This window comes from Anolis carolinensis, chromosome 1, assembly GCF_035594765.1.
Source record: "Anolis carolinensis isolate JA03-04 chromosome 1, rAnoCar3.1.pri, whole genome shotgun sequence".
NCBI lineage: Eukaryota > Metazoa > Chordata > Lepidosauria > Squamata > Dactyloidae > Anolis > Anolis carolinensis.
In genome coordinates, this window is record NC_085841.1 from 55,852,567 (window position 1) to 55,878,139 (window position 25,573).

A 25,573-nucleotide genomic window follows, 5' to 3' on the forward strand; every position below is an offset into this window, starting at 1 on the left:
TGCCTTACCCTCCTGAAGTATGTTATATAATTTTTAAAGGCTGCCTTCTAGGCCCAAGCCCTCACAAAGAGTCCACATTATATAAAATTAAAATATAACATTGTATCATTCAATACAATGCAGTCACCATAAAAACAGACATTAACAGAAATGGACAAGCACTAAAAAGAAAGAATAAATAAAATTCAGCATAACATAATTCAAATAAATAATATACTTTATATTCTTGACAGCTAGTCAAGAAAGAGTCACCTAGTGATTTCCACATCAACGGGGAGGTAAATCTCTTGCAGATTTCAATCCATATTTTGAATGAGTTATCTAAGATACTCAGCCCTATTGCCAGATACTTAGGGTAATATTAGATAGGTTCTTAAAAGTTTGGATGAAAAGGCTTCGAGATTTGCCATTTCACTGGACTTCTGTGACGTGCTGTACATTGGACATCCGCTATATCGACTTAAGAAACTCCAATTAATAAAAACATGGCAGCCAAATTGGAATGAGCATATTACATCTATACTAAAATCACTCCACTTAGTTTCCGGGAAAAGTACAGTGTTGGTTGTGACCTTTAAAATCCTACATGGTTTGGATCCAGGTTACCTAAAAGATCACCTTATTTATTTATTTATTTATTTATTTTAGCCCGCTTTTCTCCTATGGGTGCGACTTAAAGCACCTTCTCCTACACAATCCACTCATACATTTAGAACCTAATAGGCAAATATCGCCCAGAGGACCTTTTCATCAGCTGTGCATAGAGCAGTAGTCCTCAACCTGTGGGTCCCCAGATGTTTTTGTCTTCAACTCCCAGAAATCCTAACAGCTGGTAAACTGGTTGGGATTTCTGGGAGTTGAGAACCACCAGCCTAGACTGTGAAATGACCTGTCAAAAGAGTTTCCACAACTAAATGTACTGTCAAAACTTAAAACACAATTATAAACCTGTCTTTAATGGCATGCCTATCCAGTCAATCTAAAACAATGAATTTCAAATTTACATTTGATTCATATTCCTCAAGGATCTATGTTTTTAATATATGTATTCAATGGTCTGGTATGTTGTTATTGTTGTTGTTAAAGCTATCAGCTTCCATTGATAATCAGGATGATAAACTGGCAAACAAGATACAGAGAGTATGGATCAGTTTAATCCTGCCTTCCACTGAACCATATGAAACACCACTAAACAACATTAATCTTGATATCCTGAAAAAAGAATCTGAGTAGTGTTCCAGCTGAATCAAGCATCCTTTACATCAAAATCCAAAACCAAAGCTATGTCATGTGTATTAATAGAACTCACTGTTAATGATTGTGAAGAGCTGGCAGATGTGTTCTGTATGTTTAGTGAATGTGCTGCAAATGATATAGACTCAGCAGTAACATTGTACTGTTTTAAAAGCACAGAATAGTGCACAAAACATACCATTCAGTTCTTTCCCCTTTAGCATAGCTATGGAAAGGGAGTGCAACTGAGCTCGTGGCATACAAGACATCTCCAACTAAGTTAAAAAGAATACAGCAAATAAGATTTTCTCTGACTCTGGGGACAGGATTATAAAGTCACAAGGCTGGGGCAGAAAGCCTTTCTAAATTGCATTTCTAGGATTTTATGTTATTATCCTCATGGCAGTTATTACGTATTAACGCTAATGGTTCTCTTTTGGTAGTAACCTAATCTAAAATGTGATTGATGTCCCTATCAGGACTTCAGAAGATTTTCTGATTTCATAAACAGAATCAGAAGAAGAAGGAGCAGTTGAGCAGAATATCCTTATGTGTATCAGACTGAAAGCCAAATATTTTCACTACCGTTTAAAAAATCCATGACATCTTCCAAAGCCTGGGAGTGAAATATTCCAGGTTTTGTTTATTGCAAGAAATATATTCCTGACACAAGACACTTAGCATATAATTAAAATTCTTTAAATAGAATGAGAGACATTTATCCCATTGCCACCTGTATCTCCTCTCCTTTCCTTTCCTGTTCTGTCTCTTCTACTTTAACAATTTTGTAAACCCAGAGGAAAGGCTTCTTTATTTTATCCATCTGATGCTGTACTTTTCTACACCATGTAAGAGGATGGTGCTCTATAAATATAGTAGGCCCTTGATATCTGCTGGGATTTGATTCCAAAACCCAACCACTACCACCCCTGAGACCCAAACATGTTGCTGTTCAAGTCTCATTACATACAATGACATAGTAAAATGATGTCTCTTTTTGAAAAAATGGCAAAATCAAGGTTAATTTTGTTTTTTAATATTTTAACATTTTAAACATATGCAGGATTAGGGGAAAAAACAAACCTAATTTCTACTATGAAGGCACATGGAAGAACAGACACATGGAAACACACACTCCCTAACATACATATGACCCCTGGTAGGCATCGTAAACCACACAAAGCCAGAGCAAAGCAGTGACAATCAATATCACGCTAGTAAACACAAGCTCCATCCTCTAACTAAGCTGAAGAGCAAGTCTCTCTCAAACCACCTGGTTGCTGTCACTCTTTTGCAGTGGCAGTGTCTGGAGGGAGAGGACAGGCCCAATCATTTGCAGACCGAATGTCTCCAGAGCAGTTGGGTGTCTGCAGTGAAGAGGGATTTTCCACAGAGAAATTGCAATACGTCAAAACAACCTGAGGAGCTGTCTAGATTTGAGAAAATCTGCACTGATGGTCATGTCCACATCGATTCAGAGGTACCACACAGTCTTCAAAATGCTTCTGACAATGAACTATTCCTACCTGCCAAAAATGGTTTACAGTATAAGTGACATGACTGAGATACCAAGCAAGAGGAAGGATGCTATGAGAAGAAACCAGACTATTTTAATTCCCATCAGCATATTTGCATTGGTTTTTAAGCAAAATACGGTATACCTGATATACTCTAGTTTAGTAGCTATGAAGATTTCCCCCTACTAATAATGATGTGCGTACTTTTAAACGATGGCATGTGACAGCATTCCGATAATGCAGAACAACGTACTTAGTACACAGTAAATTACCCAGAATGCTTAGAGGGAAATATTACCATTAGCATTTGTTGTTTATTCGTTCAGTCGCTTCCGACTCTTTGTGACCTCATGGACCAGCCCACGCCAGAGCTCCCTGTTGGCCGGCACCACTATTAGTGGAGTTAAGCCAATTCATTGCATAGCTATGCAAACTTTAATATTATAATTTGATGTGCAAAACAAAACACAATTCTGAAAGACAAGCTCCTATGTTTGATATTATCTTTGCTTATTTGTATTGTTGTCACAGGCTTTTGTTCTGAACTCTGCAAAATGATGAATAAAATCAAGCTAATATAACTGTATGAGCCCATATGCTTTGCATGAATGTGACAATCATAAGAGAGCACAAAAAGCTTTCTGGAAAGGATGCTCAATTCTGAAATGGCAATTCATCGTTCCATCTTTTACATTATTTTCCCTGTTGAACAATCTCCCTTCAAACCCTTCAAAAAGATGCATATAAAAGGATATTGCTTTTGCTTTCTTCTACAATGAATCAGAATTGAATATACATCTTTGGGGTGTTTAATGCTATAGCATCAGAATAGCCTTTTATATTTCTTCTGCTTTTGTTTTGTTCTATAGATTTTTATGGGGTGTTACTAATGGATTAATGTTTGCTATGCCAGCCTGGCAATCTTAAAGCTTGGTCTAAGTGCTGAAATGATGACGGTTCTTTTTATGCTCTAAAAGCTCAGAAAAATATACAGTCTAAGTAAGAACACCACCATCTCCTGTCACTGTATCATTTTTCCCATATAAAACCTGCTTCTCAATGGACAATTTTACTCATAGCAGATTGCAGCAAACTACAGGAAATGGGTACACAACTGAGAAAATTGAGTCACTTTCTCTTTTGCAACCCCTGCCTGTCTGCCTGCCTCCCTTTCAATGTGGCCTGGAGAGTTGGGCATGCAAGAAGAGGAAAGAGAGGGGACAGAAGTACCATCACCCAAAGAGATTTCTGATCATGAATAATTTCAATGTGGGGGAACCTCAACCAAACCGGACAACACATGGCGTGTATGATCAGACCATGATCAGGAACCTTATGGGGAGATCAACTCAAAGGTAGACAACCCTCAGGCTTGGAAGGAGGTCACCCATAGAAGGAGACGCAGGACCAGGCAGCCTCCACAGAACTCCTCTGCTCAGCTGCATTTACACAACAGATTTGAAATTCTTACATCATTAACATACAATCAGGAAACACATCTTGTGGAGGACCACAGTTTCTTAGATACCACTCAGTGGACCATCCTGGATCAATGCGCAGGGGATAGCCCTGACAGGGACAGTGCATCACCACAGTCACACTTATGTAATCATGCAAATGCTCCATCCCCAATCATAGACCAGGAGCAACAGGAACATCCTTGGGAGAGTAATGGGCTCTCGGATGTATCTCAATGGATTGTCATTGATGAATGCACTGGGGATGTTGAGGAGGAGGACAACACTTTACACCTACATGATTCACTTCAACAGGAACACTCTTCAGGGGACATACACACTGTCTTGCACAAAAGGGACCCTGTCAATCCTCAAAGGAAACAGGTCTTGGTAGTAGGTGACTCCCTCCTTAGAGGAACGGAAGCCATCATTCCCAGACCGGATGGGATGGCTCGAGAAACATGCTGCCTCCCGGGGGCAAAAATACACCATATCACTCAGAGGCTCAGCAGGCTCCTAAAGCCCCATCACCCTCCCCACCTTATGTTGATTCATGTAGGTACCAATGACACCGCTAGGCATACTTTTCAAAAGATCACAAATGATTTTCGAGCTCTGGGAACAAAGCTAAAACTGTATAATGTACATGTGATCTTTTCATCCCTCCTCCCCGTTGTAGGACATGGCTCTACAAGGGCCGGAAAAATAGTACAGGTCAATAACTGGCTCAGAAAATGGTGTCAAGAGGAGCATTTTGGCTTCCTTGACCATGGTCTACTCTTCCAAGAGGATGGACTACTGGCAAGCGATGGGGTGCATCTCACACAAGTAGGAAAACATCTTTTTGCACACAGACTCACAAACCTCATCAGGCGCACTTTAAACTAAATCCACTGGGGGAGGGGAACAACAGCCTGGCGAACACTATATTACCCACGACCACAGGGAACCGCCGTAAGGCTAAACGGAGGGCTGCACAAACACAGCAAGGACCAAGTACAGAGAGCACAATAATCCCAAATAAACAGTTCGAGGGGAGGTCACAGGGGCTTACATGTCTTTACACTAATGCTCAGAGCATGGGAAATAAGCAAGACGAACTCCAACTCCTAGCACAGCACCACACATACGATGTCATAGGCATCACTGAAACCTGGTGGGATGACTCCCATCACTGGAATTTAACCATTGAGGGCTATAACCTCTTTCACATAAATAGAACAAAGGGGAGAGGAGGGGGAGTAGCTTTATATGTCAAAAACAGTTACGTTGCAGAAGAAATGCAAGACTGTAATCCGGGAAACCAGCTTGAAAGCATCTGGATAAGAATCAAGGGAACCGGGACTCAAAAAGATCTTGTCGTGGGTGTCTACTACAGACCTCCGAGTCAGGATGAAGGACTTGATGAAGCCTTCTGTCAACAGCTGACCAAACAGGCACAAAGAAGAGATATAGTAGTCATGGGCGATTTCAATTATCCCGATATCTGCTGGAAAACAAACTCAGCCAAGAGTACAAAGTCCAACAAATTCCTCACTTGCCTTGCAGATAATTTTATGGTCCAGAAGGTAGAAGAGGCAACAAGGGGATCAGCAACTCTTGATCTAATCTTAACAAATGTGGAAGACCTGATCAATACAGTTGAAGTGGTTGGATCCTTAGGGGCAAGTGACCATGTGCTCCTGCAGTTTGCAATACAAAGGAATGCTGAAACTAAGACAAGTCAAACACGCATTCTGGACTTTAAGAGAGCTGACTTCCAAAAAATGAAGGAATTACTGAGCGGCATTCCATGGACGCCGATATTAAAAAACAAGGGAGTTAAGGATGGATGGGAGTTTTTCAAAAGTGAAATACTCAAGGCGCAAATGCAAACAGTGCCAACAAAGAGGAAAAATAAGACAAGTGCAAAGAAGCCAGAATGGATGTCCAAAGAACTTCTAACTGAGCTAAAGCTCAAAAGTGACATGCACAAGAAGTGGAAAAGGGGAGAAATCACCAAAGAAGAATTCAAACATATAGCCAACTCCTGTAGGGAAAAGGTTCGCAAGGCTAAAGCGCAAAATGAGCTCAGGCTTGCCAGGGACATAAAAAACAACAAAAAAGGTTTTTTTGCTTATGTTGGTAGAAAAAGGAAGAAAAAGGAGGCGATAGGGCCACTGCAAGGAGTAGATGGGGTGATGGTGACAGGGGATAGGGAAAAGGCAGAACTGCTTAATGCCTTCTTTGCCTCGGTCTTCTCACAAAAAGAAAGCCATCTTCAACCTCAGCAACATGGAATGGACGAAGGATTGGGGGAAATCCAACCCCAAATAGGGAAACAAGTTGTCCAGGAACACCTGGCCACTCTAAACGAATTCAAGTCCCCAGGGCCAGATCAGCTACATCCAAGAGTATTGAAGGAACTAGCGGAAGTTATTTCAGAACCACTGGCAATCATCTTCGAGAGTTCTTGGAGAACAGGAGAAGTCCCAGCAGATTGGAGGAGGGCGAATGTGGTCCCTATCTTCAAGAAGGGAAAAAAGAACGACCCAAACAATTACCGTCCGGTCAGCCTCACATCAATACCAGGCAAGATTCTGGAAAAGATCATTAAGGAAGTGGTCTGCAAACACTTAGAAACAAATGCGGTCATTGCTAATAGTCAACACGGATTTACCAAAAACAAGTCATGCCAGACTAATCTGATCTCTTTTTTCGATAGAGTTACGAGTTGGGTCGATACAGGGAATGCCGTGGATGTAGCATATCTAGATTTCAGTAAGGCCTTCGACAAAGTCCCCCACGACCTTCTGGCAAACAAACTAGTAAAATGTGGGCTAGACAAAACTACGGTTAGGTGGATCTGTAATTGGCTAAGCGAACGAACCCAAAGGGTGCTCACCAATGCGTCGTCTTCATCATGGAAAGAAGTGACAAGTGGAGTGCCGCAGGGCTCCGTCCTGGGCCCGGTTCTGTTCAACATCTTTATTAACGACTTAGACGAAGGGTTAGAAGGCACGATCATCAAGTTTGCAGATGACACCAAACTCGGAGGGATAGCTAACACTCCAGAAGACAGGAGCAGAATTCAAAACGATCTTGACAGACTAGAGAGATGGGCCGAAACTAACAAAATGAAGTTCAACAGGGACAAATGCAAGATACTTCACTTCGGCAGAAAAAATGGAAATCAAAGATACAGAATGGGGGACGCCTGGCTTGACAGCAGTGTGTGCGAAAAAGATCTTGGAGTCCTCGTGGACAACAAGTTAAACATGAGCCTACAATGTGATGCGGCAGCTAAAAAAGCCAATGGGATTTTGGCCTGCATCAATAGGGGAATAACGTCTAGATCCAGGGAAGTCATGCTCCCCCTCTATTCTGCCTTGGTCAGACCACACCTGGAATACTGTGTCCAGTTTTGGGCACCGCAGATGAAGGGAGATGCTGACAAGCTGGAAAGCGTCCAGAGGAGGGCAACTAAAATGATTAAGGGTCTGGAGAACAAGCCCTATGAGGAGAGGCTTAAAGAGCTGGGCATGTTTAGCCTGCAGAAGAGAAGGCTGAGAGGAGACATGATAGCCATGTACAAATATGTGAGGGGAAGTCATAGGGAGGAGGGAGCAAGCTTGTTTTCTGCTGCCCTGCAGACTAGGACACGGAACAATGGCTTCAAACTACAGGAAAGGAGATTCCACCTGAACATCAGGAAGAACTTCCTCACTGTGAGGGCTGTTCGGCAGTGGAACTCTCTCCCCCGGGCCGTGGTGGAGGCTCCTTCTTTGGAGGCTTTTAAGCAGAGGCTGGATGGCCATCTGTCGGGGGTGCTTTGAATGCGATTTCCTGCTTCTTAGCGGGGGGTTGGACTAGATGGCCCTTGAGGTCTCTTCCAACTCTACTATTCTATGATTCTATGATTCTATGATCTTGTTTTTGACTGATCAGCAAACTTTCCTTCTGAAATGGTTTCTGCAGAGTAACTTATCACAAGGTTACCATGATATGAAGCTAGTAAAAATTTACAAGTTTGAAAGCATTGTGATTTCTCATAAATGTGATATAGGAGACCTCTTGCTTCCCATTAACTGTACTCTAATTACTGTAGTTCATTGAAGCTATGGCATACCTTTACCCGTTTAATGGGCTTCAAAAACAGAGTGCATCTTAGATTCACCAATTTTGCTTTTGTTTTAAAACTGTTTTGCCTCTGAGAGAGGAGGGGGAAGGGCCACACCCCCAAACAGCTTTGCCATCTCCACCATTTTGTTTGCAACCATTGCCACACAGCTGTTTACCCACTAGCTGAGCTAAACACCACTTTCTTCTTCTGTTGTCTCCCCAATGGGTCACAACGAGTTAATAAAAGAGGCATGCAGACAAGATGACTTCTAGGTTTCTTCACATTCCCTCCTCACCGCACAGGAAGGATTGCAGTACAAAGGGGGACCCGAGGTCACATAAATGCAGAGGGATTTTTTTAAAACTCTTAAGAAAATAATTTTTCCAAAATTAGGGTGTACCTTACATTTGATGGCATCCTAGGTTCAATGAAATGTGGTAATTCAGTCTTAAGCAATTACCCAGATTCTGGACTGACCTTTCCCGACAAGAGAACTGCAAATATATTGGACTACATTTCCCATTATTCACAACCATCATGCTCTGTGTAGGTGATAAGAAGTCACCAGGAAACTGTCTAAAGATTTGATCAGTGGTTCTCAACCTGTAGGTCCACAGATGTTTTGGCCTTCAACTCCCAGAAATCCTAACAGCTGGTAAACTGGCTGGGATTTTTGGGAGTTATAGGCCAAAACACCTGTTGAAAACCACTGGATTAGATGAACTTACGTCTGGTGTTCTCACAGACTGAAGGAAAACACTATTTTTTCACTTGTTTTATACTTCCCTTTCCAATTACACATTAGATCTGTATGCATTTATTAATCAAAATTAACTGAATGCTTACAGTTTAATCAAACAAAATGTAAAGATATATATGAGCTTTTGCTGCACATATATAGATAGATAGATAGATAGATAGATAGATAGATAGATAGATAGATAGATAGAGAGAGAATGCCTTTCACCTAATACTCTGCATTGACCTACATAACTGTAAAAAAAAAACTTGGCAGCAACCAAGAAATGAACACTGAAGGATGCCATATGGTAGTAAATGAAGAGACCTGTTGATTTATGTGCAATAAAGAAAGGGGAACTGGTGACGTGAAAATGAAAAATATAGACAAATTGTTCCCCTAAGATTTATATATAGCTAGGAGTGTGAAATGTAATCTCTATGGCAATAGTTTGTGAAATCAGAGTACTTTAATTCAGACTTGTTCCTTTCTTTGTCCCTTTTTGGTGAAAGTTTTAAGGTAATATTTATTGCTGGCTGACTTCCCCTTTTCACGTTTCATTAAACTGAGCAACTCTTTCAATGGAACTGTCTCTGAGTTTCTGTTGTGATGCTTCAAAGGAAACTCATGTGTGTAAGACAGGCAGCCTGCCAAGACCAAACAGCCCCAAAGTTTAAAATAACCCCAATTTGTAAGTATGAACAGACTTTTATGTTCTCAATTTAACTTTCACAATGCCACTGCTTCTTTGAGAGTCAGTTTTTGTGTACTAGTCTGTACACTAAAAATCAAATCTATATTATTAAAACACACCAAAAACTCCTAAATCAATTCAAAAGTGAATTCCAATACAAAGTTGATAAAACATAAAAGCAGCCTCACATACAAACTTCTGATGAATTGAGAACAAAAGAACTGTCCTTACATGCTGTGTATTCTATATTCTGACACTTGCTTTAAAGGGATGCCCAGCAGTGTATTTTATCTAGAAGGAACAGAAACTATAATGTCATAGCTAGCCTACAGAGCAAGAAACATGAAGACATGAAGATCCTTGAACAAGAAAATAGTATCAAACTGTCTCCTTCCTATGGCCAGTAATAATGAATGCTAAGAATATGTCCTTCTGGTATCAAGTTCAAAGGATTCCTAGAGCACCTTTCTACTGCCATGGAAGATCTTCACCCTGTCAATTAGACACATATTTATATATTTTGTAACAGAGGTATGGGAAGGGTTGTAAAGGATTTCTTACCATACAACATAACAATATCAAAAGATCAGACCCAAAAGTGGGAATCTTTACCTTTCCATATATTTCATATTACAGTTCTAATAAACTTCCCATTCAACATTCTGGCTGCTAGAGTTGTGGTTTGTTTATTTTTAATTACTTATTCCAAACAATGGTGGTATCATGCTAAATGAGATCACCAAATGTGTATTCTTAGTATCAGTGTTTAGCCTTGAAATCTCACTGCCTGGGAATATTTGGCAATCCCTACTCCATAATTGTATAGAAACTAACCACCTCTACTCTAGAGTTTAAATTTTCTTTCATAAACCTGGTTGCATAGAGACTCAGGACAAAAAGAATCATCATATTTACTTGCTGATCCCTTCTGAATTAAAAATATAGGAACACAAGAAAAACTGGGTTGGCTCAAATCAAAGACCTATCAAGTCTAGTATTTAGAACTATGCAACTGCTAGTCCAGATTAAGAATTATTTATTATCAATTTTATTATTTGGCTAGATGCTTTTTGTTTTAACTGTACGTTTCTAGCTGGTGTCTTGCAAATGATATTGCTTCAATGCAGTACATAAAAAAGCTCTTATCAGTTCTTTGATGCATGCAGTGGACTGTCTTATCAATGCACAGATGCACCTGGCTTACAACGACTGTGAAGGCAGAAGAATGCTGCAACAGATTGAGAAGCCACCGTTGTCATGTTAACCATGCCACTAGTTAGGACCCTCACTCTGTGAAGACTGTTGTGTTGATCGGTTGTGCACCAACCTCCACACATGTAAAAAAACTCACACACAGGTGTCTTCCAAGAACTTTGAAGGCCACCATACTCGGACAACGAGGGATCACCTAAGTAAGCAAGCAAGCAAGCACAAGTCTTAGTATTGTCTACACCTGTTGATAGGAGTCCTTCACACTCTATCCCATTGCCAGCTACTCATTTTTTTTAGTAGTGATAGCTCCAGGTTTCCCAATAGTCTATGATTTTCCTGATGTTTTTTAATCACCAGCTTGCAAGCAGTGTAGACATTTCCTTGACACATCCTTAGTAGGGCCAAGTTAAGTTAAGTTCTTTGTCCTGCTTCCCTTCCTTTCTTCTGCAGACTGACATAATGCCTTTTGCTTAACATTAGTTGTGGAAGACCCTTCTTGTGATACTGTAAGATCCTTTCTAATGCTTTGTATTCAATTTTCAGATGAAATTCCATATTAGAACCCACTGCTCAACCCATTTGAGGCCCCTGGGAACTGCAGAGTAGATGTGGAATTTGGAGATGAACAAGAAGCTCTTTCATGTTGATGTATGGTAGGGATTTGCAGCTGAGATACTGTAGGCTTGGTATGATGGCAGCTCGGGACTTCTATGTCAGTGGAATAGTGAATTTGCTCTAACATGAGCTTCTAATGAAATATACAAGTTGCCATTGTGAGGATAAGATCCAGCAACTTAGATCACCCTTTCTAGTCTGCTCTGAAAAATGGAACCAACACACTTTTCCTCTGATATAGAAACCCCAGATGTCAACATTTTTCCATAGAATAAAGAAGATTCTGGCTTCTTTGACTGAGTCTACTCATTTCCTGTCCCTAAACCAATATGTATAGACACCTCAGGACACCACTGCATGTATGTGAGCTCTTAGCTATAGCTGGATTAGGCAAAAGTGGGGAAAACATGCATTTTAAAAATCCACTATTTATTTACTGCCCCAAAAAACTCTTCTCAGGGAACCTAGAAATGCCTAGAGAGAACATATTGATCAAATCTGAAAATAATCAAATCCCAAAATTAAACCCACAGATGTGGAGGGCCAACTGTAATTTGTTATCCTTGAAGTTTCTGCAAGATTCTTGGCTGCTTCTGCAAAAAATAAGCCACAGTTAACTCTCTGGAAGTTCTCCACACTGAATAATTTCTTGGGAGTTTCTGATAGCTTTTCGTGTTGTAATATTTCTTGCTATTTTTCTCTTTTAAAATATTTTAAAGATTACTGGAAGTTGGCAGCATTCAGTTCTTTCTCTCTAGAGATATAGTCCCAACAGTAATTCAAGAGATACACACTTTATCAGACATAGTTCTCTTCCTAGGTAATGCAAGTTGAAAAAATCAGAAGTGATAAATGATAAAAGAGATTTTGGAATGAAGAAAATTTGTCTTTTTGACAGCTGAGTTAAGATAGAGGTTGTTGAAGTCTCTTCCAGTCGTACATTAGAACTGTACTTTCAAAAATATTGTTCAAGGTTAGATCTACTGCAAAACATACAATTTTCTGATTAAGCTAAGTCTTGACAAAATTAATGGCATGTCACAGTCTCTCTTCTTGTGAGTACAGAGAAAGAGAGAGAAAGAGAGCACTGCAAACTCACAAAAACACAACTCTCTCTTGTAAATGGCAACCTGTATGAAATTACATTCTTAATAATCAACATAAGATGGTAAACACAATATTCTCTCCACATGATTATCTCTTGGAAAGATCTCTATTTCTTAACTTTATGCACATTAGTTCAGATAAAATTATTGATTTCCTCACATATGTACCATTTGTCCATAACCAAGGCACCAGAGTTTGGGTCTCCCAATTCAATGAATTATAAATAACCGTACAGCTCCCTCTCAGATTAATAGAAGTCCCATCAAAGACTCCTATCATCCTACATAGTTCAAAATTCATGTAGGATACTATTATTTATTTATTTATTTGTTTATTTGCAATATTTATATTCCGTCCTTCTCACCCCGAAGGGGACTCAGGGCGGATCACAATATACACATACATGGCAAACATTCAATGCCATATGAACAGAGACAAGAGACACAGAGGCAATTTAACATTCTCCAGCTTCCAGCTTACTGAGGGTATGCTCGATTTCAGCCACAGGGGAGCAGCTGCTTCATCATCCACTGTGACACCAAATTCTTGATGGATACTTCCTCACTCCAAACGCTGATGGACAATTTTTATGGTGTCATAAATTAAATTAAATTAGCTTCCCTGCATAAGCGGTACCTAAATTTCCTACTTGATAGATGCAACTATCTTTCGGGTTGCTTAGGTCAACAATGAGCAAGGCTATTTTTTAATGGTCGGGTGCTCACTCCGACACAGGCTGGCTTCAAACTCATGATCTCTTGGTCATAGTGATTTATTGCAGCAGGCTACTAACCAGCTGCGCCACAGCCCAGCCCTATGAGTTACTTAACATTTTTGTACTATTTACATCACATGCTGAAACTTTTACATGCATAGAGCTCACACTGAAACACGAGAATGTCATGAAAATGAGAAAGAAAGAGAGATCTAAAAAAAGAAAAGTAGCAAGACATTATAGACATAGATGTGGGTGAAAAGTTGGGAGAGAATGCTTCTGGAACATGGCCATAAAGCCCGGAAAACTCACAGCAACCTAGTGATTCCAGCCATGAAAGCCTTCGACAACACAAAAGAGGAAGACTTCAATCCAGATGGATCCACTCAATCCAACAAACCAGAATCTTCTTCTTTATCCCATGGAAACAATGCTGACAGCTGGGGCTTTGACATCAGAGGTGAAGTCTGTTTGTTCCATGTTTCAAAGCAGACTGGAAAGGGTCATCATCTAAGGTGCAGGAACCTATCCCACTATCCAGTGGCATCTTGGATAATTCCTTTGAAGCTCATGCTCAAGTTGCCTTCATACTAGGCCTACAATATCTCAGGTGTAGATGCCTACCATGCATCAACATGGAAGAGCCTCTTGTTGGTCTAGGAGTTCCACACCTGCTCTATAATTCCCAGTGCAATTGGTTCCAATATAAATTTCATCTGAAAATTGGTTGCAAAGTACAAAAAAGGATCTTATAGTATCACAGAAAATATCTTGGACAACATTAGCAAAAAGCATGACATCTATCTACAGAAGAAGCAGGACAAAGAACTGAACTGGCTCTGTTAAGGATGTGTCATGCTTTGACTCTTGCTTTCCATCCCAGGTGGCCATAACAAGAATGCTGTAACTGGAGGAAGAGAAGAGCAGCCAGACACAATTAGTGGTAGATGAGAGACCCCCCCCCCCCAATTCCATGCCAACAGCAACTGGTAGAGCCTTAGGGAAAAGAGGAGCATCCTAGCCCAGCTCCATCATGCCTGGGCCACCGTAGCTTTTGAGAGCCCCCTCCCTCCCTTTCATCCCAGCAACCATGGCTGTGGCTTCTGAGAGAGAGAAGAGAAGTCCTTCCAAGGCTCCATCATGCCTTGATCCCAGTAGATGATGAAAGCCCATCCCACGATGTTCCAACTGCCATTGCTGTGGCCTCTGAGAGGAAAGGAGCTGCTGAAAGGAGCTGCTGAATTCCCACCTCACCATCCCCTGTTCCTTGTACATCACATCTTATTTAGATTGCAAGCCCGAGCAGAGGGAACTGCAAAGCTAACTAATTGTCTGTCACTCTGGGAACCTTTGTGATTGAAGGGTAGGCTATATGTAAGAAATAAATAACACTAATGTCTGAATTTGCTTCTGGTACCCCCTCCTACTTCCTCATCCCTTCTCCTTTTTGTTCTATGCCTCTAACATTGTACATTCAGGAGAGACAGAAATTATTTTATTGCTAACCTTCAAAAACAACTCATAAAGCTTCATTTTCTGCTAGAAAATAAGGTAAAATTACTCGCTATAATATTGAATAAGAGCAGGTTCATCACACATCTGATCTAAGCAAAACTTGAAAATTTGCACTGACAATGAGCTGAAAAGATAGTATTTAGAATTGCCATGCCTAGTACTCTTCAGGCAGTTCCACCTGAGAAATGTTTGTTCAAACCATACCACTATCAGAGTATAACATGTGTAAGAATAGTTCATGTCCTGAGGCTTTTAAAAATCTTTTGCCATAATATAAATTGATTTTTTTTCTTGCAAAGAACTCCGTAATATTTCATAGTAAGAAAGATTATTTCTTAGTGAAAAACGTTGAAGCTGTGAACGAAGAAAAATCATGCAGCCAGCAAAATTGTTGATCACAGACCGTGTAACATGGTACAAGTAGCTAAGAGGTAGAAGAGCTGGAATAAAAATGAACATTTAAGTTTTTAAGTAGAGAGGCTCCTGTTTTAAATCAGATTTTCCATGTAAACATTAGCAGCACAGAACTTTGAAAAGAGAGGCTGCTGTGTATTGGCTTCAGCCCATGCCTTGCCTAACATTTCTGAAAGAAAGTCAGCTCCATGCCGAGCAGGTGGGGTTTGGGATGGAGCCAGCTGCTAATCACCCTCCAAGACAAAATTCTCATTTTAGTTGCTTTATGTTTTCCAGGCATTGGACCTGCTTATTTTCCAGCCATTTTCAAGTGTGAGCACTTTGATCACATTCCAGCCCAAATATGATTGTTTACATACAGCATAGCAGCATACAATTTGTTAAACCTTGATCTGGAAAATTTTCAGACACTAGCTGCATACTTCACAAGTTGTGCACTTTACACCTGAGGCTCTTCTGGCTCAGAAATGCTAGGGTTTCTTTTTTTCTTTTCTTTCTTTCAGGTAAACATTCGTCCCCATTCTTTTCAATAGGAGTCTTAGTAATAGCCTCTCCAGAGGTTAAGAAGTGCAGGGAGATGATTGGCACCAGTGACTTGTAAGAGGCATTTCCACCACTGCAGATAAAGAGAAAAGCAGACTCGTTTGCCTGCTGTTTGTAAAGCTGAATTGAAACAGCATCTCTCTCCCCCCACCCCTTTAATTATATGAAATGTTCACTTAGCCCTGACAGAAACACAAGGACCACAAGGGAAAAGCAATTGCTTCATATGAAAAGAGCTTAGAAAAGGATGCATCTCACAATTCTGTTCCCCAGGTTTCTTTGCACCATGAAGCCCACCGTAAATTCCAAGTGTGTTGTAAATAACATACAATGCTCCATTCGCAGAAGATACGATATTAGTGCTATAAAATACGATCATAATGAATCCTCTGCTTCAGATTACAGGAGAAAAAACCCTACAAAGATAGAGCTATTGGTAAAGGCTAGCTTCTATTTTAGGAGATCAACCTATTCCTACAACACTGTAGAAGATGCTTCTTGTGGATGGACTGAGGAAAAGAGATTGCTCCTTGCCCTAAAATTATTTCCTTTTTTGTTGTCAGTTATAATACTCTTCAACAAAAGACAATTATATTTCTATGCAAAGTAGCTCTGTCAGAGATGTGTGTGGTATTTGTTGCATTTGTTTCATTTGCATTTCCATTTTGTACCATCCATGTGGATGGCATAAAATGGAAAGCCCCCCTGAAACAAAAATGCAATCGGAACGAAAGGCAGGTGGGAGCTGGTATTGATTAATTGGCTGCGGACGTTTCAGATTGATCGGCTGCAGACCCTGCGAGGCCGGAGCGCATAGGCCCAAAGCCTGCACCAGCAGGGCCGGGTGCTTTGGGCCAAAAGAAAACAGATCTTTTGGCCCAGAAGACAAACAAAACAAATGTCTGACTTCCCGATTTCGGGAGGTCAGACAAAAACGGAACAGGGCCCCACCGAAAGCCGGAACACGAAACGGGACAAGTTAAGTCCCAAATGCACACCACTACTCTCTGGTCAGCACAGTTGGCCACATAACCGAAATGGTGGTGACGACAAATCTGAGGCACATAATTTCCTAACTTTGGCATGTCAACATATAACCCCATATGTCCTCAGAAGGAATGTTCTAGGTTCTTCAAATGATTCTATGGTACACTTCTGTTGAAGGTTACGATATAGCAGTGGTTCTCAACCTGTGCGTCCCCAGATGTTTTGGCCTTCAACTCCCAGAAATCCTAACAGCTGGTAAAGTGGCTGGGATTTCTGGGAGTTGTAGGCCAAAACACCTGGGGACCCACAGGTTGAGAACCACTGTCATATGGTCACAATATCCATGGTTTCCTACTTTGACTTTAAGTTCAGAAACATATCCCCCGTTGATATAGAGGTCAAAAAGTTTTTCTGTGGAATCAGAATTAAAATATGCATTCATTTCAGTGAAATCTGCACCAACTTTTCATTTTTGTATTACAGCTACGAAACATGTTAACACTGAATTAAAACAATGGCTTTAAAAAATATAACAAGATGATGAAATAGTGACAACCGCAAAGATAACAGTGCGTATAACCTGAGCTATGATAGATTCACTTGCTTGATCAAAAGCTGAAATATTAGTACATGAAGGTACACCAGTGAAGTTTTTTACCAGTGTTCTGAAAAAAGGAATATTATTTTTATGGATTGTAATTCCAGAATCCTCCAACCAGCCTGATCCAGATGATTTCTGGAAGTTATCAACAACAAAAAGAATTTTTATAATCTCTAAAAGAAACACTGAAAATGTATTATAACGGAATGATTTGAAATGTGTGTGAATGAAGCACACATTCACCCATGAAGAAATCAAATAAATTTGATGTATGACTGTTCTTTGTATCCTTTAGTGTTCACATCTCATTACATATGAAATAGCAGGATTTTTTTGCATTGATATATACCTCAGGCAAAATCCTATTTGAGACTAGCAGAATGAAAAGATTCACTAGCAATGTATTTATTTATTTATTTATATCCCGTTTTTCTCCCACAAGTGGGACTCAAAGCATAATATACAGGCTCAGCCAGAAAAATAGGATGTGTGCCATTCCACCAAGATAGCAGGTAGGCATTGGTCTGACAGTGGGAACTGATGTAAGGGGTGAAGCTGTCCTCAGACATCCAGTCACTGAATACAGAACAATTGTATCCATCTTGATGGCATTTATATAGTCCCCCCAGTTGGTGTTTCACAGGTAGGACAGAAGTATAAATTAGGACAAAGAGTAGAAACTCCATATCTGGTCACAGTGGTGGGACTGAATGAGATGAATCCTCACAGTGGATAGGACTAGTGGGATCGCCGAAGTGTGAATTTCACATCTAGTGAGATAAGGGTTGGGACTTACAAGAAGCACTGCTTGCCTATCGAGCAAAAAGTGGGTGCTAGAAATAATATCATATGAAAGCCAACTGGCACAACTTGGGGATCACAACCAGACACAGACATCTGCCCTTGTGCTTTGATACTCTGCTGCTGAATATGTATGCCTGGTGTGAAACACATCTCACCACATTAAAACAGTAGATGTGACCCTTAATGAAATATGCCACATTATCACAGGATGTCTATGCCCCACACCACTGGAGAAATTATACTGTTTAGCTGGTATTGTACCACCTGACATCTGCCAGGAAGTAGCAGGCAATAATGAAAGGACCAAGGCAGTCACATCTCTGCCCCATCCTCAGCCAGCACACCAACACCTTAAATCAAGAAACAGTTTTCTGAGATCTACAGAGATACTCGCAGGAACACCTCAGTAAGTGAGAGTCCAAAAGTAGTAGGCTAAAACCCAGAACCATGGCTGATATCAAATGAGAGACCCCCCTCCTGGGCACACAGAAGACTGGGCAACTTGGAAGGCGCTGAACAGACTGCACTCTGGCACCATGAGATGCAGAGCAAACCTTACGAAATAGGGCTACATAGTGGAGTCCATGACATGCGAGTGTGGAGAAAAGCAAACCACAGACCACCTATTACAATGCAGTCTGAGCCCTGCCTCATACACAATGGAGGACCTTCTTATAGCAACACCAGAAGCACTCCAAGTGGCCAGCTATAGGTCAAAGGACATTTAGTATATATAGTTTTAAATACATTACAACTGTACCCTCAGTTCACTTCTGACACAATAGATAAATAAATAAGGGTCGGGAAAACCTCAGATTTGGTGGCAACAGCAAGATTACCAAAGAGGAAACCTCCTCAGTATGCTGGTTGGGGCAGTTGGCAGTTGCAATCCAAAATTATTTGGAGGACCACACAGTCCCCACCCCTTGCTGTGTAAGGTGAAATTTAAATGTAATGAATACATCCAGAAATCAAGAGATGGTGCTATTAAGGCACAATCATTCTATTTCAATTTTTATTTAATACTGATTCATTTATTTACTAGCGTATATTCCTGGTATTGTCTGAGTGTTGGAGGAACCACTACTCCTCTGCTATCATCGCTTCTGTCTCTTACTTTCCTTCCCTCCCCCTCACAACTTTTTCCCTTCCCTTTCCCTTCCTTCCTTTTTCTTTCTTCCCTCCCTTCTCCTTTCCTCTTTCCCCTTTCTTTCTTTCTTTCTTTCTTTCTTTCTTTCTTTCTTTCTTTCTTTCCTCCCCCTCCCTTCCCCTCATACACATGAAATCTTTCTTTCCCAGTGAAAGCATAGATGGCCACTTCACCTATCAACAGTCAATCCAGTGACATCACAGAAGGCCACTTCATCTACCAACAGTTTCATGGTACAGATAAACATACATAAATACATACATACATACTTTGGCTTTAGATAAGACAGATATACAGACAGACAGATTTAAATATTTGTATCCCCCCACCCCCTTAATAGAGGATCTAAAAAGATCTATACAAATCAGGTTCAAACCAATAAGAGTTGTTTTATTTATTTATTTATTTATTTATTTTATCCCACTTTAGTCCCATGGGTGGGACTAAAAATATATCAAATGGACTAAAAATATATCAAACCTGTCAACTTTTGAACTGAGCTTATTTATAAATACCATAGTTAAACAATAAAAATGCGATTTTAAACTAATGCTAAAATAGCATTTTTTTTAAAAAAAAAATGTGAAGGAATTGTTTTCCAAAGACCAAACAAATATTTATTTTGCTCTCTCTTGCATGAGTTCAATTAGTGGAACAGAAACAGAAATAGGTATTGTCTCTGGAGATAAAGATGGTTGTCATAGTAATCAGCCAACCATAGTTTGCAATATTTGCCAATGTATGCTATCCTTCCAGAAGTAACTGAGGAGAGTGCCAAAACTTATATTGACTAAGGCGTATTGAATGTAATGAAAGGCAGAGACATTTCTGGCATTCATACTGAAAACCTAAGAACTACTCAAATTTAGGCATGCCTGTTACATACACTCTAGTATTTTAGACATCTAATTGTTCCTAGGACCTTGACCTGCTGGTCAGAAAAAATTAGGGATGGGGGGGGGGGGGTTGAAAGAATTTACATTTTTTTTAGGAAATCATGAAGAGTAGGTCCAGAACACAAAATAATTTAAATTCTATGGTGCATTCTATATTTTATATAGACTTAATTAAATTAAATTAAATTTTAAGTTTTTCAGTCTAAAAAACTGAAAATGTCTCTAATTGGTAATTTAGAATACCACAACACCTATTGGAAACACTTGAAAACTGTGCCAATAGACTTGGACAGAAATCAGGCTCCATTGATAAACTTTAGTGGACAATCAAGAGTGCAAGTCCATTCCAGTCAGTCTTTCTCAGCCCCGTTGTGCTTCTTATGTATGTTTGCAAACAACCTTTCATTTGTAGCTGTTTATACTGACAATGTTGCAGAAATCTGAAGCAGTTTCTTCACATTTGGAAAAAAACGGTCTATCACAGACAAGATATGTTTCCAGTGCATTTGGTGGTTTTTCTAGTAAACCTTTTCTACACCACAGGTCAGACTCTTCAAAACAGTTTGTTTTAATTCCAAAATTACTACTGCTTGTTCAGCAATTCTAGGGCCCTTCCAGACAGGCCCTATATCCCAGGATCTGATCCCAGGTTTTCTGCTTTAAACTGGATTATATGAGTCCGCACTGCCAGATAATCTGGAATAAACAGAAAACCTGGCATCAGATCCTGGGATATAGGGCCTGTCTGGAAGGGCCCTAGAAATGCTGTTATTGTGGTTAAATAACACCACCAGTTCTATAGGTTTGCTAACATTGTTTCAGTTTAGTATTAATAATGACTTCATTTTTAATCGGCCAATGCAGTAATAAACACTGGATGTAAAGGCAAATATTAAAACTTTTATTGGCTGATTTGCGTTTGTACTAATAATAAGCATGTGATGGTGTCCAAAGCTGCATTGAAACTGACTGTAAGGGAATTTGACTCTTATTCAGGATCTGCAAATCCTTCCAGAAGGAAAAACAGCATGTGATCCCACTGTCTCATGTTATATCGCTCAGTTTTTCTCATCAGGCATCCCTCTTATGTGCAAGGAAATCTAGGAGTTGCTGTTCTTAATATGGTCAAAAATGTCTAATAGAGAAAAACAAATCTCTCTTTATCTCCACTATCCCAATGTTACTTCATAACAAACTCTCTATTCTAAGGCTGGGGCTGGGCCAGATGCCTAGAAGCTCTGACTGCTCTATCACTGCTTCTGATTGGCTCCAGGAAATATCCCCATATCTGTACTGCAGAAGCACAAGTGTCTTGCTTATCCAACCTTCACTTATCCAACGTTCTGGATTATCCAACACAGTCTGCCTCTCACCCGGATCCACAGCTGCTTCTCTAGGCAGCAAGGACTGAACTTTTTACAGATTTAACTTTTGACAATGTTGTTACTGTAAGTTCATTTTATGCAATTCTATCTTTATTTGTAGTCAATTTGTTAGTAGCCAATGTTTTTGTAGTTAATGTTTCAATACATTGTTATGTTTTGGTGCTAAATTTGTTACTATATAACATTACCATGTATTGAACAGCTTTTTCTGTCGAATTGTTGTAAAACATGATGTTTTGGTGCTTAATTTGTAAAATCATAACGTGATTTGACGTTTAATAGGGTTTACTTTAATCCTTCCTTATTAGCCAACATTTTTGCTTATCCAACGTTCTGCTGGCCCATTTATGTTGGATAAGTGAGACTCTACTGTAATAATAATAATAATAATAATAATAATAATAATAATAATAATAATAATAAATTTATATCCTGCCACCATCTCCCAGAGGGACTCGAAGCAGCTCACAGAACACTCAAGGTACAACATACAAAATACAACAAGTGCAAAGCAAAACATAGACAATAAACAGTCAACACAAAGGATTAATCAGGACTGTCTCAGCCAAACCAGGACAGCTGGAGGGTACGCACACTAAACATCACCCATAAATGCATAGAGAGTGCTATTTAAATTAAAAACCCTTTAATTTTAACAATGGAGCAATGTATGTACGTGAACACCTTTCAAGACAGTGCACTCACCTTGAGACTCCTCCTTTCCCCCTGAAAAGTGGAGAACATCCAAGTCCTGAGGTTCAGAACCAAATTTTGAGATCTGGCAACACTAATTTCGTCCCTCTTGACTTCCGAGCCCTAGTGGATCCACAGACCCAAATATTGTATTCTTCCCACCTCTACAAAGTTGAGGACGACTGCTCTTAAGTAAGAAAGCACTTACCTTTTTTGAGGTGAAGCATGGCAAAGAGGTCTGCAAAACACCATCTAGTAGTAAGCATGTGGACATACTGAGATGTGGACTCTGGATTTCACAATTCACGTGCAAATTAAATTAGATTGTATCAATTGACCAATCAGATCTGAAGAACAGATACTTAAATCAGCTAAAAGTAATATAATTAGCTGACATATCTATACAACGAGGTTTTGGAAATGAATCGCTCTATCGCTCTCTTTTGAGAACAAATAAAAGATGCACCCTCCTTGTTCACTGCTCACTCAAGCACAAACTTCTAGCATGGCCTTGGGCAAATCACTTAACCTCTGCTTCAAGCAGCATCTGTAAAATGACACAGCAATGATTCCACACCATACAGAGATGCAGGGCGCTGGGGGCAGGCGGTAACAGACTACACTAATGCTTGCCAGATGCTCAAATGTTTCACTGATGACTACCAGGCAAGTACTTTGTTCAAAAGAAAAACCATTAAAAAGGTCATTTTACTAACAACTTGGGGAGGCAATTAGTCCCCACCTTAAGGAGAGAATTCTGTTTTAATTTTCTTAACCATTCCCTTCACAATTTAGTCTTCCATGAGTGAAATATATTAATCTGCAACTGATCTGGCATTGTGAGAGGGTTTCCACAATGGCGCTGACAGCATCCATTTTTCTTAAATTTGAAGGAAAGGGGGTGGGGTAAAAGCATCTATTGGTTTAATTCAGAATCCATAAAAGCACAATTGCTGCTATATGGAAAGTAAAGTAGCACTTCTACCATTCATCCGATTAGGTCGAGCCTATCAAACTGGAGGAAATCACACCACTTTTTTCCTAGGGTTTGATAAAGGCAAAATTTGAAAATGTCAATGTGTAACATTACATAGGTTTTGCCTCATCATTTACAGGCTCACAATTCATTTCTGGGCTAAATGTACAGTACTTGACACCAACGTATTTGGCATCAACCTATCAAGACTTTCACAGACTAAGCCACTGTCTCTACAAGAGTGCCTCTTCTCTTGTATTCCTACTTGAACTGATAATCAGAGGCTACGTTCTGAGTGCTCTTTCATTTTGAAATGTGGCACATAGCTGCCCAGGAGTGGATCTTTTCAGCAAGAGCACACCAATAATAGCATACACATCTCTACTGAATCAATATTTTGATGCCTGTTGTTGTGTGACTTCAAATCGTTGAAGATGTATGGAGACCCAAAGGCAAATCCTTGGCAAGACTTATTAAGAAATGGTTTGCTTTCACCTTCATCTGAGACTCTAGAATGTATTTTGTCTTGAATGTACTTTAATTCATGTGCAATTTAATTCATGTGGTTTCTCTGTTTAGAACTGCTCCAAAAAGACTACAATAGTGACACCTGCAATTGTTCATAAGCCAATTGTTCATAAGCCAATTGAAAAGATACACATTGCCCACACAGACACACACCCTGCTTCTCTTGAGCAAACATGAAAGGACAGTGGCTAACACAAGCTTATATATATACAGTATATGGCTGCCTAACATTATATTGCAGAATCATGGCTTCCAAGTGAGGAGTCTGCCTTACTAGAAAGATGTATTTCATTTAAAACCAGGAGAATTCCATAGAATATGAAAAATAAACACAAAAAGACTGTACTAAATCAATTTTTCTTGGCTGCATACAGTACTAGCATTAGCCACTTCGTTAATCTTCATAAACAAGCAACTCATTCAAAGGAAAATAAATTAAACGTTTTGCCTTGAGGAATTGTTTTATTTCAAATCCTTTGTAGTTATAACGACAACAAATGTACATCCTGCTAATGCGAACACTCTTTTGTCTCTGAAACATCTTGAAAGTGATTTGGTGGAAGAATGGCCAAGACTAGCTGTTTTTTCCCCAAGTGAAACAATTTGAAAAACAAGACAATGCAGAAATGAAACAGAACACCAAGCATATATGCTAGAAGGAAAAAAAAATCTGCAGTGCCTTTATACCACAAATTTCATATTGTCACTACAAGAAGGGAGAAGCAATGAGATATCACCTACACTGAGAGAGAGAGAGAGAGAGAGAGAGAGAGAGAGAGAGAGAGAGAGAGAGAGAGAGAGAAGAAACTGTATTTTTCCACCCTGCCACCATCTCCCGGCAGGGACTCGGGGTGGCTACACTGGTCAGAATCCCGAAAATACAAAACAGTAGATCAGTTAAAACACATTGCAATACAAACACAGTAAAATCAGCAGTTATACGAAACAGTTACCTTAACCAAAACAATACAATAAATCATAAAAACTCAGAGGGATTTTTATCACAGAATAGATTTTCACTAAAATAGGGAATATATTCCTTGCCAGATTTTTAAATATAATTTATGCATTTTAAAAGGGAAACAGGAGAAGAAAATGTCACCTAGTAAACCTTGTATGACATTACTGGGAATCACATACTAGAGATGTAGTGGATGTGGAAATATCTTTATTACCTAAATACAATAAAATCCACAAAGATTGATATCTTTATTAACCAGTCAAAATGCATCATACAAGCTTTGGAAGCTCCACTGACATCTTCATCAGTCAAAGATGTTAGGTGTCATACAGGAGAAGACATTAAAATAGTAAGTGTCACAAATGTTGTGTTACTACATTCTGTTTCAGATGTTTCTCTGTTCTCAGTTAAGATAGTTCTAAAATACTTCAGAGTGCAAGAGAGTCCATTGTTCCTGGTCACGTAATGACCAGAACAAAGGGGAATAAAATTTCAACTCCAATAGCAAAATGGAGATCTAGTTCTTTCTGGCCAAGTAAAGCTAATTGTGCCATTCTTAGATAGAGAACACTGAATTTCACAATGAATCCCTGTATGGTTATATCTGGAAGAAAAACTTTTCGGTGCTGTATAGGCCAAATTTGCTACCTATAACCCAATCAAAGACCCTGTTCTGCTTTTGGGAAATGCAGAATTAAATGTCTTTTCCCTTTATAATAGAAGGATACC

General features: G+C 39.6%; 1 protein-coding gene across 4 annotated transcripts in view; it reads right to left on the reverse strand.

The window, feature by feature from the left end:
* The window catches only part of kif26b (kinesin family member 26B), a 384,274-nt gene that overhangs the window by 296,245 nt on the left and 62,456 nt on the right, over positions 1–25,573 (reverse strand). Inside the window, exon 1 of one of the 4 annotated variants that reach the window (XM_062968957.1) lies at positions 22,588–24,656. The exons of the other annotated variants lie outside the window; for them this stretch is intronic. Within the exon in view, the coding sequence (XP_062825027.1) occupies positions 22,588–22,653 (66 nt within the window). The 5' untranslated portion in view covers positions 22,654–24,656. Of the gene's footprint in view, positions 1–22,587; positions 24,657–25,573 lie in introns of those variants that run through there. 4 annotated transcript variants of the gene reach the window in all.